The sequence below is a fragment of the Camelus ferus genome, chromosome 32 (assembly GCF_009834535.1).
Source record: "Camelus ferus isolate YT-003-E chromosome 32, BCGSAC_Cfer_1.0, whole genome shotgun sequence".
Classification (NCBI taxonomy): Eukaryota; Metazoa; Chordata; class Mammalia; order Artiodactyla; family Camelidae; genus Camelus; species Camelus ferus.
This window is the reverse complement of record NC_045727.1, coordinates 9,809,741-9,826,196: the sequence shown is the minus strand read 5'-3', so window position 1 is coordinate 9,826,196 and position 16,456 is coordinate 9,809,741. Positions and strand designations below refer to the sequence as shown.

Here is a 16,456-nt window from a genome sequence, read left to right as displayed (position 1 = left end):
TTGACAAAATAAAATTTGTCAACTCTTTTTTATGAACAATCTTTACCTTCCTCAAGTTTGTGAAGAGACTCTCCTTTGAAGGTCGTTCGTTTTGATTCTAGCTTTTACGGTCAGAGTTCATGGTCTATCTTGAATTCATTTTTGAGTATGGGATGGGGATATAAGAGTTGAAGTTCATTTTGCTCACATGCTTAGCACTAAGTTGTTGATCTGATTTGGCACATTTATCCAAAAGCAATCAATCTTTTGTGTGGGGATCTTTATTTGGACTCTGCTGTTTCATTGGTTTGTCTGTCCTTGAACCAGGGCCACATTGCTGATTACTGTGGCTCTGTGATAAGTCTCTAATTCAAGTGGTATAAGCCCACCAGCTCTTCTCTTCTGTTTCAAAATTGTTGGGGTTTTCCCCCTCTAGGTCCTTTCTATTTACATAGTAAAGTTTAGGATCAGCTTATAAATTTGTATATAAAGTCCTGCTGGAAGTTTCATTAGGATTGCACTGAGATTCCATTCAGGAGAATGGACATCGTAACAATAGTTACTCTTCTAATCTATGAACATGGTTTATCCATTTATTTAGGTCTTAAATTTCTCTTAGCATTTTGTAGCATTTAGTGCAGAAGTCTGGCTCTAAATTTGTTCAATTTATTTCTAAGTTTTAAATTTTGAGGGGTATTTTAAATGTCATTATTTTTAAAATACCATTTCTAATTTTTCATTGCTAATATGTAGAAATACAGTAGATTTATGTATATTGACTTCGTGTCTTAACATCTTGCCAAATTCACCTGTTCTAGGGTTTTTGTTTGTTTGTTTGTTTGTTTGTTTTTGGGATTCTGCAGACTTTTGTTAAATAATTAAGTCCTCGTGAATGAACAGTTTCATTCTCTTAATCTGTATGCCTTTATTTCTTTTTATTTTGTTATACTGACTTAGGATCTCCATATATTGAATAGTAATGATGAGAACAGACATTTTTCCATGTACTGAGCCTTAAAGAAAAGTCATTCAACATCAGTGACATTAGTTGTGTATTTTTCATAGCCCTCTATCAAGTTGAAGGAGTGATTTTTTTTATGTTTGATATTTTGAGAGGTGTTTTTTAATTTGTTTTTTTAAATCATGAATGGGTTTTGAATGGTGTCACATGGCCTTTCATGTATCTGTAGACATGATTTGAAAGCTGTTTGCTTGGTTATAATGGAAGTACTGGGGACGGAACCCAGGACCTTGTATGTGCTAAGCATGCACTCTACTACTGGTCATGATTTTTTTTCTGTTTTGTGGTGAAGTACATTAATTAACTTTTGTAATAATTCAGGTCGTGTTGTGGTAAGCCACACTTACTTTTGGTATGCTATCCTGTTACATGTTGCTGGGTTCAGTTTGCTGGTCTGTTGATAGGAGACTAGTTTCTTTGTAGTTAAGTGGATTTTTGTCTAAAATTTTGTAATATTTTCATTACATTTTGATTTTAGGATCATGCTGGTCTCAAAACTATTGGGAAGTATTCGTTCCTGGTTTTTCTGAAAGACTTTGTATAAAACAGGCGTTACTTCTTTTGTAAAGGTTTAACGGAGTTAGTGGAACTTAGCACAGCCTGGGATGTTCTTTATTGATTGTAGTTGACATATTTTGTAAATATATAGCTACTTTTGAGTCAACTTGGGTAGCTACGTATTTCAAGAAACTTGTCCTTCTCATCTAGGTTGTTGGGCTTGTTATAAAATTACCCATAATACTTTGTAATTGTCTCTTTAATTTCTGGAGGATCTGGTAGTGATAGTCTGTCTTTTATTCCTGATATTGGTCATTTGTGTTTTCTTTCCTTTTTTCTCTATTAGTCTTGCTTGGGGTTTATCAGACTTGTGAGTTTATTAATCTTTTCAAAGTATTGGCTTTCGATTTTTCTCATACTCTTAGTCTAACTTCTTTCCCATTGATTTTCCCTCTGTTATTTCCTTTTTTCTCCTTACTTTAGACTGACTTTGGTTTTTTCAAGCTTCTGAGTGTGGAAAAACTTTCTTCTTTTTCTGTAGCTTTTCATGGTATAGATTTCCCTCTAAGCCCTGCTTTAGCTGCATCCTACAGTTTTTGATATGTTATGTTTTAACTCATTTATTCTGAAATGTTTCTAATTTCTCCTGTGATTTCTTTATTGGCTGATTATTTAGAATGTTATGTAATTTCAAAGGTCCGATGATTTTTAAAGATAACTTATTTTTACTGATTTCTAATAGAGTATCATTGTGGTCAGAAAACATGATTTTACTCCTTTACAATCCATTGAGACTTGTTTTATACATAGCATGTAATCTGTCTCGGTGTGTGTTTCATGTACACTTACATTTGTTTGGTGTAGTGGTCTATAAATGTCAGTATAGGTCAGGTTGTTTGATATTTTTCTTTACATCCTTTGCATCTTTGTATATTTGTTGTATCAATAACTGAGAGGAGTGCATAATCTTCAGTAATAATTCTGGATTTGACTTAATCTTATCTTAGTTGCTGTTTCTTTTTTGAAGCTCTCTTAATAGGTATATCCGTTTAGTATTATTAGGACTTAGTGATAAATTCAGTCTTTTATCCCCATGAAGTGTTTCTCTCTATCTCTACTGATGGTTTGTCTTTAAGTCTACTCTGTCTGATACTACTGCAGCTGTACCAGCTTTCTAATTCTTACCATTTTCATAGTATATATTTTCTACCCTTTACTTTAAACCTGTTCATACTTTTATATATAAAGTATGACTTGTCTACAACATGTAGTGGAGTCATGCTTTCTAACCCAATCAGTATCTTTCTTTCACAATGAATATTTGGCCCATTTAGTATTTCACAGGTTTGGATTTTAGACTGTTCTCTTATTTGTGTTCTGTTCTTCTTCCCTGTTCTTTGTTCCCTGTTCCTTCTTTCCTGACTTCTTTTTTGAGTGGAGTACTTTTTCATATTTTATTTCATCTTCTCTTACTGCCTTTTTAGCTATTCCTCTTTGTGTAATTTTTAATGTTGCTTATTATGTGCATTTTGACTTGTCAGTTGACCTTAACAGGATATTAGATCACTTGATAAACCATGTAATAATCGTGTGCTGCTATCTGACCCTTCCACGCTTATCATTGTGTAGCGCTTGTCATAATCCTCACAACACATCAGCTGCTTAAGTTAAAAAGAACTTTTTAAGGAGATTTAAAAAGACATGAAAAATAAAGATAATAAGAAGTTCTTTCTTTTGACCCATATAGTTAGTTCTTCATTTCTTTCTACGGTTCCTGATTCCCTTCTGGTATTATGTTCCTTCAGCCTGAAGAACTTCCTTTAACTTTTTGTGTTACAATGAATAACTTCTGTTGATTAATTGTCTCACCAGTTGTTTGCCTGAAAATATGTTTATTCACTTTTATTTGGGGGAAAGTACTGTCCATAGATACAGAAATTTCAATGGATGTAGAATTCTAGGCTTACATTTTGGCAAAAGAGATGATGGTATAACATTGTTTACAGATGTTAATGATGTTTTTTTCTGTATTACATTATTTCTAAAGAGAAGTCATTGGTTTTTCTAAGCATTGTTCTCTTTATAAAATATTTCTCTTCTCCCTGGCAGATTTTTCTTTTCTTTTCTTTTTTTAATGTTTGAGTTTTCAGCAATTGACTATTAGGTCCTTCTGTATAGTTTTCTTTACAGTTATTTTCCATGGACTTTGCTAAGTTTGTTAGATCTGTGCGTTGATCTCTTTCATCAGTTTTTTTTTTTAAATTAAAGCTCAGACATTATCTTTTCAAATGTTTGTTCTGTTTCACTCTCTCTTCTAATTCTCCAATTAAATGTATGGTGCTCAGTATTATCTCAGAGGTCTCTGTTCGGTTTACTCCTTTTGTTTTCCTTTTGTGTGTTGGTTTGGTTAATTTTTGTTTGTTTAGTTGTGGGGGGTATTGGATGATTCTTTTTGCTCTGTCTTCTAGTTCTGTTTTTCTTCTGCTGAACCCAGTCTGCTGTTAAAAATCATTAAATGAATTCTTCATTTCTGATACTGTATTTTTTAGTTCTGAAATTTTCACATTTTTATTTACCTTTTTTTTTTAATAGTTTTAATTTTCTCTTCTGAAACTCCCCAACTGTCCACACATGTTATCTGCCTTTTGAACTAAATTCTTCTTATCATGGTTTTAAATGCCTTTCTGCCAGTTTCAACATTTGGGTCATTTATTTATGTGGGTTTTCTACAGTTTTTTTCACTTGATTATGGACCCAGTTTTTGTTTCTTATGTCTGGAATTTTTTTTCAATGTATGCTGGACTTGGTGTCTTTAAGAACAGTTGAGGTGGAGGTGAATCCTGGTTCCCTGTAGAAAGAGGCGTGCCTCTCGCTCTCCAGGCCACGGGTGTGAAGAGACTGAGTCAATTTCTTTTGTAGTTTAGCTGAATCTGGGCTTTGTTTGTTTTGTTTGTTTGACTTAGATTCTATTCTCCGCTGTCTTCATAGGTTTTAAGCAGTGTTTGTGGAGACTGGATGGATCTTTTATACGTGTTGACCAGCCAGCAGCCCATTCCTAACTTCTTGTGCTTCAGGGCCATCTGTGCCCATCCGGCTGCTCCGGCCCCAGCTTTGCAGAGCCCTGGGGGATCCTCTCCGGGTCTCTGCCTGTCCCACTCTTCAGCCTAGCCACACGTAGCTGTTAGAAGTTGGTCTGGAGTTGGGCTGGGTTCTCCTTCATCAGATCTGTGGCGTTTGCTCTTCTCCCACCGTAAGTCTCTTCTCTCCTAGGAAAGGCTTTTCATTTTCTAGAATTTAGTTAACTGTGGTTTCTTTAGTCCTTAGCTCTCTGATGGGTTTTTAAAAAGCAGTGATTTTGTGGTTTGCCTGTCTGGCTTGTTCTTGATTTTTAGAGTAAGAGCTATGGTCTCTTGCAAATTTCTACATTCTTCTTAGAAACAAAACTCCACTGATACTATTCTGAGTAAATTCAGTAGTCTTAGGGATTTTAAAGGTTATATTGTTATTTGTTGAAAAATGAGTTTCCAGAAAATCTCAGTGCATGTTAAGACAATTTATTATTAAACATATTTTCTAAAGGGAGGCATAAATAATTTGCTTTCAACTTATCTGAATAGGAGCGGGGAGAGTTAGACCTGGGATTCTTTATTAGGAGTGATCCCCACAGCTTTAGTGAGCCGCGGTTACTGAGGAAGTACACCTGAGTTCACAGGTGCGTCGGGCAGAAAAGAGGTTCGCCTCCCCCCCCCCCCCCGGGCTGGGGCAGAGGCTGGCACGCTGCCTTTGCACAGGACCCCGTTGTAAAGCTTTAGGCTTCGTGGGCTTCTGTTACGTATTGTTACTTGGCTTTGTTTTTCACAGTCTTTAAAAATGAAAAAACCGTTCATAGCTGAAGCTGTATAAAAACAGAATCTGGGCCAGGACGTAGTTTGCTGATCCCTGGGCTAGATGATCTTTATAGTCGTTTTTGGTCTCAAAATTATTTTGAATTTCTCCGAACTACAGTGCATTCAGAATAGTAATGTGTGAAAATACAGAGGCTCTAACTATAAAGCATTCTTTTTAATAAAGGTCTCAACATATCATACAGGTAAACATATTTGATGTTATGTAGGCTTTTACATATTCCATCAAATTTAAAGGAAGTCTTTTCATCTTTCTTTTTAGGAGTGTAAACCACCAGGAACCCGTAAACTTCATAATATTCTTGGAGCAGAAACAGGAGGACCTGGTGGGCGTCGTGCTGGGGAATCGGGTCATACATAGCTGACTGCTTGAAGTCCAAAGACCTCATTTTAAGGATGCTTGATTATGACCCCAAAGCTCGAATTCAACCTTACTATGCCCTGCAGCACAGTTTTTTCAAGAAGACAGCTGATGAAGATACAAACACGAGTAATAGCGTGTCCACAAGCCCCACCGTGGAGCAGTCGCAGTCTTCGGGCACCACCTCTAGTACGTCTTCAAGCTCAGGTCGGTTCTTTTGAGATTAATTAGGCTTTGATGTGTTTACCCTTTTCTTTACAAAGTGGGGGTTATTTTAAAGTGTTTTTAAGGTTTGTTAATGGGTAGGGAAGAACTATTTGCCCTAAATCTGTTCTTTGTGGCTAGTAAAAAAAAAAGTCACCTCCCCTAAAGCTCCAACACTTAGTTATATGTGTCAATAAATGCTGCTTGGGAACAAAATCAAAATTTTAAATTGTTTTTAAAATAGAAATACTTGGTCTACATGCTTGAGTTTTCCCGATGTAACCAAACTCGGTTATATTTTAGTTCAGTGGTTGATGCGAAAGGCCACAGAGAATTGGATGCCTTCCTGGTATACTTTCGCGTTAATAGAAATTTTTTTGGTGACATAGTTCCAGTTTTAATGTTACAGTTGCAGGATATGTACTTGGACAGAATTAACTTTCAACTCACAAGGTGTGTTGCGCTGTGATACTTTAGGTGGATTGTCGGGGACGAGCAGCAGTGGGAGAGCCAGGTCGGACCCGACGCAGCAGCAGCGGCACAGCGGCGGGCGCTTCACCGCCGCCGTCCAGGCCATGGACTGCGAGACGCACAGCCCGCAGGTGGGCCCTGGCGCCGCCCTTCACCCCATGACTGCCGTGCCCGGGGGGGGGGGGGCAGCACAGGGCACCAGGTGACTTCTGAATGATTGTGTCATTTGCTCTGCAGAGCCGTACCTTCCTCGTTTATAAGGCATTCTAATTTATTTCTGACTGAAGATGCGCATCCCTGTTTAGAAATAGCTAACATTTATTAAGCGCATACCAGCCATTGCTTCAAGTGTTTTTTCCATGTTTATTCATTTACCGTGGCAGCATTTTGAGCCTCACACAGTGTGGATTTTCATGTTACGTTGGGAACTGAGACTTCATGGGTTAAGTAACTTCCTGAGGCTCATCTTAATTACTGCACTCTCTGCCTCCCGTGGCCTTTGATCACGGACAGGCCTAGATTCTGAATCAGAATCTGATTCTGAATTGTGGTTTGATTTTCACCTCCATGTTGTTTTGTTTCGTTTTTTGTTTTGGAGGTTTTTTGTTTTTTAAAGCTGTTAAAGAGGATCTAGTTAAGTAAATTTTTTAAGGGGTGAAGCAGATGGTGGTAGTAAAAATATTCGTTAAATACCGTTTGTAAAATAATAAGTTAATTCATGCTGAGTACTGCATAGTGGTGTTTTATAACAAGAAGCCAGTATATTATTTGATGAGTGAAATAAAACTGAAGTTGATGAACACCAGCCCCCGTCCCCGGTGCAGAAATCTGCGTGTGCAGCTGTCTGCTCACAGTCACCGGCCTTCCTGGGCAAGCTTTCCTGGTTCTCCAGCCATCATCTCTCTCCCGTTCTCTTTAATAATTGTTTCAAACCCTCCTTCTCCTCTTAGAAACTTTTGGTCTTGCCTTCTCTGTTCTCTCTCACTCGTCACTGTGTAAGGAACAGTCTTAGGAAAGGGACTCCTCACTGTGTGTCACCAGTCTCCGTTTGTCCCGTCCATGTCTCTCCTTGTCTGCAGCCCCTGCTCGTCCCCAGGTCTCCCGTCGGAAGCAAAACCTTTCCCTGGCCCATGTCTTTCTCACCCCACATTTCTGCTTCCTGAGGGCTCTGTCTTGTCCCCCTTACCAGCTCCTCAGCTCGCCCCAGCTGGGCTGCCTCCCGGCTCCAAGAGCTGCTCCTGCAGGGTCACCAGTGTTGGTCACGAGGTGTCCAGACGGCACACGGTCACTTCGCTCTGTTCCTCACTCACATTGACAACACTGGCTTGCCCCTGCTCTTCGAAGCACTCTCCTCCGTCTTACTTGTCCCTTGTCCCACCCCGTCCCGCCCCCGCCGTCTCCTTTCTGGATTCTCCTCTTGCTCCCACCCTGTGCCCCTCTCCCTCACCTGACACACTTCCTGGTCACCTCACAGCTCTAGCCAGTGACCGCAGCAACCGTCCTGAGGCACATCACTTCCATCTTTATTGCTGCCCTACATGTCACTCCTGAGCCTCATGCCTTTACTTCTAATCATTTACTGTCAGTATCGCTTTGAAAGACTCCACAACACGACACTCCAGATGCAGCCCGTGAACTGCTGCCATCATTTCCACGTCCACCGCCGCCCTCCTGCCCTTACCTGTTCTTGGTGCAAATGGCCCTGAACTCACCCTTTTGCTCAGGTCGTACACCTGGCGCCTGGGGACTTGATCCGGACTCCTCTCTCCCTCACGCCTACAGCGAATCAGAGGGTGGAGAGCGTGCGTTCTGAATAGCCTGTGTGTGTTTTTATTCTCCCCACCTCACTTCACCCCCTTGCGACAACCATCTCTAGTTTATCTGATTAGAAAGACTATTCTGACTGGTCCTCCACCGTCCAGTTTCATTCACCAGTCTATCCCGTTCTCTTCTCTGCAGCCGAGTCAGTGTTCGGTCAAGCAGTCTGATCCAGCTCTTGCCCCTGCTTTCAGCCAGTTCTTGGCCTTCTCTCGTACTGAAAAAGAGTTTAGACTCCTTAGGGAGGTTACCGTGGCTCCGGTGGTCCGGCCCCTCCGCAGGCCGCTCATCCTCCTCTCTGGTCTTACTGGATGCTCTTCACTTTTTGGAATATAAAATGTGTGTTCTCGCTCACGTTTCTCCCGTCGTCTGCAATCAGCCTGGAGTGCTCCTTTCCTCTGGCCTTGCCTTGGTAACTACTGTGTATCCTGCGGGTCTTAAATATCTCTGCCAAAGGCTTTCCCTGATTCTCTAGAACAACCTTCCTTCCTTCTTCCCTTTCTCCCTCTAAATACAGTAAATGCTGCAAACACACAAAACCATCCTGGGCATAGCGCAAGCCACCTGCCCCCCCCCCCCCCCCGTGTGTGTAACAGATGTCAGTGTTGTGCCTTATTTGCGTCAGCTCTTTTCTTATCTAATATTTGAATACTTGATACATTCACATGGTTTAAAAGTAAACATAAAAGAGGATTCAGTGAGCCGTCTTCCCTTCTGTGTCCTCTAGCCACCCAATTTCTAAATTAATGTTACCAGCTTTATGTATCCTTTTTGAGATATTTTATACACATGCAAGCAAATACAAATACATATTCTTCACCTAACCTTTGTACACAGACGGTAGCGTACCATGCACACTGTTTCACACCTGGTTTTCTATTTTGACATGTTACACATATATTTAAAAAATTTTTATGTATATATATATATATATATATATGGATCTTTCTGTATCATTACATAGAGAGCTTTTTCATTCTTCTTGTTTTTTTAAGTCACAGTATTCCATTGTTTAGATATTCTGTAAGTCGTATCAGTAGCTCATATTAGCTTATTTCAGTCTTTTTTACTATCACAAATAATGCCATAATAAATAACCCTATATATAGATCATCCACACATGCAGTTTGTCTGTGATAAAAATTCCTGGACGTGAAATTGCTGGGTCAAAGAATAATGTGGTTTGTCATTTTGTTGTTGCCAAGTTGCCCTCCATGTAGTTTTATCAGTTTAGCTTCCCAGTAACAGAGTTCGGAGACACAGTCAGTGCGATCACCTTTGGCGAAGTCTGAAATGAAAAGTGGTGCTGGACAGAGTATAGTTATATTTTGTTCATTTCTTCTTATGCATGAATTTTGAGTAGCTTCATTAATTATTTTAAGTTTTTTTTAATTGAGATATAGTCATTTTACAATGTTGCGTCAAGTTCCAGTGTAGAGCACGATTTTTCAGTTACGTATATATGCATTCATTGTTACGTTCTCTTTCACTGTGAGCCACCACAAGATCATGTATATATTTCCCTGTGAGTAGCTTCATAATTTAAAAACCATTAGTGTTTTCTGAGAACTTTCTGTTTTTCTACTGGATTATTTTCAATAGTATTTCTGAAATTTTGATTCTGAGACCACCTTCATTGAGTAAATACTTAATGATCTGTGCTAGCTACTGGTGCTAAAGACACAGTCTTTGCCTTCCTAGCGCTTACAGTGACACAGTAAATAAACAAAACCTAATGTAATAGAGAATAGCTGTTTTTTGGGTGGACTATATTAATTCAAGTAGGCCCAACTGATAGCAGATCAGTAGACCCCCAAAATATGGTAGCTAAAGGAATAAAAGTACTCTTTTTTATGTAATAGTCCTGCATGGGTATTCAGGTTAGTGGTGTGGCTCTCCCCTACCATCCTGTGACTGCCCATCCCCGAGGGCCTGGTTGTCTGCTGCCTCCAGCAGGCGAAGTACCTGGGAGGTATTTTAAGGGCCAGATCTGGCCATGACATAGGGACTTTCATTCATATTCCTTTGACTAAAACAGTCACATGGCCATGTCTTGTACAGGGGAGGCTAGTATATGGAGTGCAGTCATGTGCTCAGGAAGAAGAATATGTTTTTTGAGGACAGCTAGTAGCCTCTGCTGCAGAAGTTGGGGCAGCATTAGCCGTGGCGGTGAGGGGAGACTCTGAAACTGAATGGGTGAGGAAGAAGCATCCAAGCAGAAATTAGAAATCAGAGCATTGTAGGCAGAAGGGAACAGTAAGGACAAATATCCTGAGGGATTTGAAAGATTCTGACCAGGTGGAGGAATAGAAGGAAGACCCTGTATAGTCAGAGCCCAGGTGGCTGGAGGAAAAGGTTGGAGAGATGAGCATTGTACAGATTGTGCAGGTTGCACATGGGTTTGGGATTGTTCTGTTTATCCATTCATTCGTTGGTGGACACTTAGGTTGTTTCCATGTTTTTGCTATTGTAAATAATGCTGTAGTGAACATGGGGGTACATGTATCTTTTGAAGATAGTATTTTTGTTTTCTTCAGATAAATACCTAAAAGGAGGGTTGCTGGATATGGTCATTTTGTTTTTAATTTTTTGATGAACCCCCATACTATTTTCCACAGTGGCTGCCCCAGTTAATATTCCACCAACAGTGGGATTCCCTTTTCTCCACATCCTTGCCAACATTTGTTATTTGTTGTCTTTTTGATAATAGCAATTCTAGCAGGTGCGAGAGGATATCTGTCATGGTTTCGATTTGCATTTGCCTGATAATTGATGGCGTTGAACATCTATTCTTGTACCTGTTGGCCATCTGTGTGTCTTCTTTGAAACATGTCTATTAAGATCTGCTCATTTTTTAATTGGATTGTTTGGGTTTTTGCAGTTGAGTTTTAAGAGCTCTTTATATATTTTGGATACGGCCCCTTATCAGAGACACGATTTACAAATGTTTTCTCTGAGGCAGTAGGTTGCCTTTTCATCTTGTTGGTTCCTTTGCTGTGCAGTAGTGTTTTAGTATGATGTAGTCCCATTTGTTTATTTTCGCTATTGTTGCTTTCGCTTTGGTGTCAGATTCAAAACATCATCACTAAGACCTGTGTCAAAGAGCTTACCACCTATGTTTTCTTCTGAGAGTTTTATGATTTCAGGTCTTAGGTTCAAGTCTTTAATCCATTTTGAGTTAATTTTGGGGTTTGGTACCAGATAGTGGTTGAGTTTCATTCTTCTTGTATGGCTATCTAGTTTTCCCAACACAGCTTGTTGAAGAGACTGTCCTTTCTTCATTGTATATTCTTGGTTCCTTTGTCATCAGTTAATTGACCATATATGCGTGGGTTTATTTCTGGGTTCTCTGTTCTGTTCCATTGATCTATGTGTCTGTTTTTATGCTATACTCTACTGTTTTAGTGCCTATAGCTCTGTATTATAGTTTGAAATCACAGAGCATGATGCTTCCATCTTTGTTGTTCTTTCTCAAGATTGCTCTGGCTATTCAGTGTTTTTTTTTGTGGATTACAAATTTTAGAATTATTTGTTCTCTATTTTTTTGAAAAAGACCACTGGAATTTTGCCATAGGGATTGCATTGACTCTGTAGATTGCTTTGGGTGGTTTGGACATTTTAACAACATTGATTCTTGCCATCTGCGAGCATGAACTATCTTTCCATTTATTTTGTCTTCTATTTCTTTTATTAGTGTCTTGTTTTCAATATACAGGTCTTTCACTTCCTTGGTTAAATTTATTTCTAGGTATTTTATTCTTTTTGATGCCATTGTAAATGGGATTGTGTTCTTTATTTCTCTGTTTGGTATTTCCTTAGTAGTGTACAGAAATGCAGCAGATTTCTGTTATTGATTTCGTACCCCACAACCTTACTGAATTCATTTATTAGTTCTAACAGGTTTTTGATGGAGTCTTTATAATATCATGTCATCTGCAAATAGTGACCATTTTACTTCTTCATTTCCAATTTGGATGCCTTTTATTTCCTTTTCTTGCCTAACTTGGATTTGTGCTTTTAAAAAAGAATTATTCTTCCTATTCTTTGGCGAGTGGTTTGGAAAAAGGCAAGGATGGAAGACGGGAGTTGATTGATTTAGGAGGCTGTTGTATTAGTCTGGGCAAGAGATTGGTAGTGGCCTCATCTAGGGTCAGGTTTTGGAGATGGAGAAGAGAGGCCGGACTGGGCTCTGGTTTGGAGGTGGCTTCAGTAGTGCTCACTGGCTGTCTGAATGGAGGGATGGTCGTGCAGCTGGATGAGTAGTAGGGCTTTTATCAAAACAGGAAAGATGGAGGGGGAGGGGCTTTAGGGGGACAGTGAAGAATTCCTTTGGGACCCATCAGAAATATTTACGCTATGGGCCTTTCCAGAAAATGTTTGCTGACGCCTGGCATAAGCAGTGCTCCCAAGGAAAGAAGGTGGCCAGTAAAATATATGAGCCTGTTTATGGGTATAACTTGCTGAAGATTTCATAGTAAAATGTTTTTCACTCTTGAACGTATTTGGAAGTTTGTGTTACAGAACTATCTAACACATTAAAGTTTCAAAATCCTCTAATTAATGTAAATGCTAGTGTTGTAGCCTTTCATTGAAGATTGAAACTTGGCAACGGTACTCTGAATAAATCCTCTTAAAATCTGTTCTTCCAGGTGCGCCAGCAATTTCCTGTTCCCCTTGGTTGGTCAGGCACTGAAGCTCCCACACAAGTCACTGTTGAAACTCATCCCGTTCAAGGAACAGCCTTCCATGTAGCCCCTCAACAGAATGCATTGCATCATCACCATGGAAACAGTTCCCAGCACCACCATGGACAACGAGCCTTGGGTAACCGGACCAGGCCAAGGGTCTACAGTTCTCCAACAAATAGCTCCTCTACCCAGGATTCTATGGAGGTTGGCCATTGTCACCACTCCATGACATCCCTGTCCTCCTCAACTACTTCTTCCTCCACATCTTCCTCCTCTACTGGCAATCAAGGCAGTCAGGCCTAGCAGAACCGCCCAGTGGCTGCTAATACCTTGGACTTCAGACAGAATGGAGCTATGGACGTTAATTTAACCATCTACTCCAATCCCCGCCAAGAGACTGGCATAGCTGGACATCCAGTGTACCAGTTTCCTGCTAATACAGGTCCTGCGCATTACCTGACTGAAGGACATCGGACAGTGAGGTAAGGGGCTGACAGAGAACAGTCCCCCATGACAGGAGTTTGTGTGCAACAGAGTCCTGTAGCTAGCTCGTGACTAAATTGAAACTTGAGTTTGTTTCTTGTGTGTTTTTATAGAAGTGGTGTTTTTTTTTTCCAAAAAATAAAATGCAAAGCTGCTTGAATCAGGAGATTAACACACTGAACCACTACAAGAGGGCAAAGCTGACTTTTTTTTTTTTTAACTTGGAAAGATTGCAAAGGGACAATGAAGTTTTTAAAAGAGCCATGCCCAAACCCATCTTCATGGATAGCTCAGAGGTGTCCTCTTTTTGCCTCCCTCATTTTAACCTGCCAGTGGGGTTTTTTTATCTTTCTATTCCACAAAAGTTACTGTTCCGATGTTGGTCTTGATCATTTGCCAACTAATTTTAAAATAAAAGGCACTGCACATAATTTGCATAAAGGGCCCCAAGAGGGTGTTTTTTTTCCCCCTGTTTGTTTTTCCTTTTTTTTTTTCTTCCCATTTTTGTTTTGTTTCAGGTTGGGGGTGGGACATTTGGATTTTTTAAGTCCTCCAAACACACTTGGGCACGGAAACGCAGTCCTGTCAGGAAGAGGGACCTCCAGCTCATGCAGCATCCATCACCCTCAGCTGTATGGAAGGGATGGTGGTATTGGCGTTTGAAAGGCATGGTAAGCATCTCTGTCCTTTTATTTATGTCGCGTTGGGATTAGCAGCAATATTATCAGAAGACATTTCCCATTACAACTGGGTCATTTATGTAAGAACACGAAAAATTTAGCTTGTCTTGTTTAGGTGAGGTGTGTGTAATGGGTCTTCCTGCTTTCTTGCTGTGCAAGAAGCCTAGTGGTCAAATGGGTGGGAAACAGATTTCTGATTTCTTTGGTCCCTGGAAGAGTTCAGGTGTGTTTTGAGTGAAGGGTGGTTTTATTAAATCAGAAAGGAGTGGACTTTCCAGCTGACCGAGGACAGTGTAATGGCCTTAGCTTGAGTGTCTTGAGCCAGAAGCAGGTTGAGAAAGAATTAGAGCAGAGAGGTGTTTTAAGAGCCATTTGAGGCTGGACGTCATGTTTTCAACCTGTGTGAAACCTCCACCAGGAGCTTCAATATTGTAAAACACACATTCAGGATCTTGCTAGCAGAATGAATGAACTAATTTCAATGAATGGTATCCTATTTTGTACCGTGATTTCAAAGACCTTGGGTATTGTGTGTGATGTCAGTGAGCTGCTCCAGCACCGTGGCAATGAGTGTCTTCTGGTGGGCCGTCGCCAGACCGCAGCCATCTATTAAAATCTGTTGACCTCCTTGCAGGGGGAAGGGGGATTCCTTCAGGCCGGGCCGTGGCTCTGACGTGCCCGTGAGGAAGCCACAGGTGGTGGAAGGGCTGAGCGGAAAGAAGATTGTGCACGTGGCCTTCGGGGCCCTGCACTGCCTGGCGGTCACTGATGCAGGGCAGGTAAGCGAGATCTTGGCAAGTCTTTGTTGTTTCAGAAGTGCAGCTTGTGAGGAAAGGAGATGAGTCCTGGTCCTTGAACCAGGAGGGGGGGCTTGGTCCATTGTGTTCCTGTGTACACCTGCCCAGGGGCCAGCGTGAGTGGGGCACCCGGGAAGGAGGTGTTGACTGACACAGGTCCCACTCGAGTGTCTTATGGGGAGATATATATATGTACTTAATTTCAGAAGTAAAGTTATCCTTGACAAATGTTCCTCATTCTTCTGCCATGGGAGGCTGTAGGCAGACAGGCTTGTGGGTGACATACTCTTAAATTCATTTCTGACAATGAATCAGCACACTGTGCTTCAATCAGAATGAATTAAAAATGAATATACTTTCTAATTCTGTAAAGCCAAGAAGTGCATTACTTGAAAAGTGAGCATATTATTTTTGATCATTTTTCTTTGCAAAATAAAGGAAAAAATGTTACTGCATTTAGTTGAAGAGGAAAACCTTCCTGCTTCCTGTAACAGAACGAAATAGATGAATGAGTTCAGTGGGTTGATATTAAGTAAAAACTCATCTGTAGTCATTGGCAAGAATTTTGAAATCAAGAAGATTTTCTGAAATGTTGAAAAATTCTGCCCCTCCCCCAACAGGTATATGCTTGGCGTGACAGTGACCATGGGCGACAGGGCAGTGGTACAACCATGGTTAATAGAAAGGCCACACTCACACAAGGCTTAGAAGGCCAGAAGATCACACGAGTGGCCTGTGGGTCTTCGCACAGCGTGGCACGGACGACGGTCAATGTGGCAACACCCTCTGTCCACGAGCCCGTCCTCTTCCAGACTGCGAGGGACCCCTTAGGTGCTTCCTATTTAGGTAACACAGATCTGTGTTTTATACGAGACCCTTCTGTACGCTGCACCGGTGTCACAGATAGAACGTTTAACAGCACTCCCGGGTCAGAGGCTTTAGCGCTGTGTGGGCTGCACGCTGAGCCAAAGCCGCAGACTCGTCAGGGTGCGCTGTGCTGGGATTCCTGCTGGGGTGAAAACTCGAGAAGGAGCTAGAATGCAGGTTCTTGTGTTATGATCAGGCCGGCTCTGGCCATGCTGTGCACGTTGGCCAGCAGGGGAGGCTTTATAATAAGCACTTAGTGTAGGCACCGTGCTGGGCCGCGTGGTGTTTTCAGCAGCTCTATTCAGGTGTAATCAACACGCAATAAGCCGCATGTATTGAAAGTGTCATTGCCACCAGCTGTGACACGTGTGCACCTGTGAGAGCAGCACACGGTCAGGATAATGAACAAACACACACACCACGTCGAGCTTCCTTGTGCAGCCTCATGGCCCATCCCTGCCTCCCACAGCCACTGACTGCCTTCCTGTCACTGTAGATCAGCTGGCCTTCTTAGAGTTTTACATAAATGAAATTATAGTGTGTACTCTTTTCTTAATCTCACTTTTTTTCACTCACCATAATTATTTTGAGATTCATCCACGTTGCATCAAAATTTCATTCTTTTCAATTGTTGAATAGTATTTTATTTATGGGTGCGCTGCGGTCTGTTCCTCCATTTGCCAG

At 40.9% G+C, this 16,456-nt stretch overlaps 1 protein-coding gene across 3 annotated transcripts in view; it reads left to right on the top strand.

The window, feature by feature from the left end:
- LOC106730681 (dual specificity tyrosine-phosphorylation-regulated kinase 1A-like) overlaps positions 1-16,456 on the top strand; it is a 58,286-nt gene that overhangs the window by 21,592 nt on the left and 20,238 nt on the right. The window contains exons 1-7 of one of the 3 annotated variants that reach the window (XR_004316731.1): positions 3,794-4,748; positions 5,666-5,971; positions 6,446-6,570; positions 12,907-13,427; positions 13,947-14,099; positions 14,743-14,887; positions 15,526-15,751. Coding sequence is in view for 1 of the 3 variants with exons in the window: in XM_032471983.1 (XP_032327874.1) it covers positions 5,800-5,971; positions 6,446-6,570; positions 12,907-13,248 (639 nt within the window). In the remaining 2 variants the exon portion in view is untranslated. Of the gene's footprint in view, positions 1-3,793; positions 4,749-5,665; positions 5,972-6,445; positions 6,571-12,906; positions 13,921-13,946; positions 14,100-14,742; positions 14,888-15,525; positions 15,752-16,456 lie in introns of those variants that run through there. The other 2 variants (XR_004316730.1, XM_032471983.1) reach the window with 2 other exon arrangements.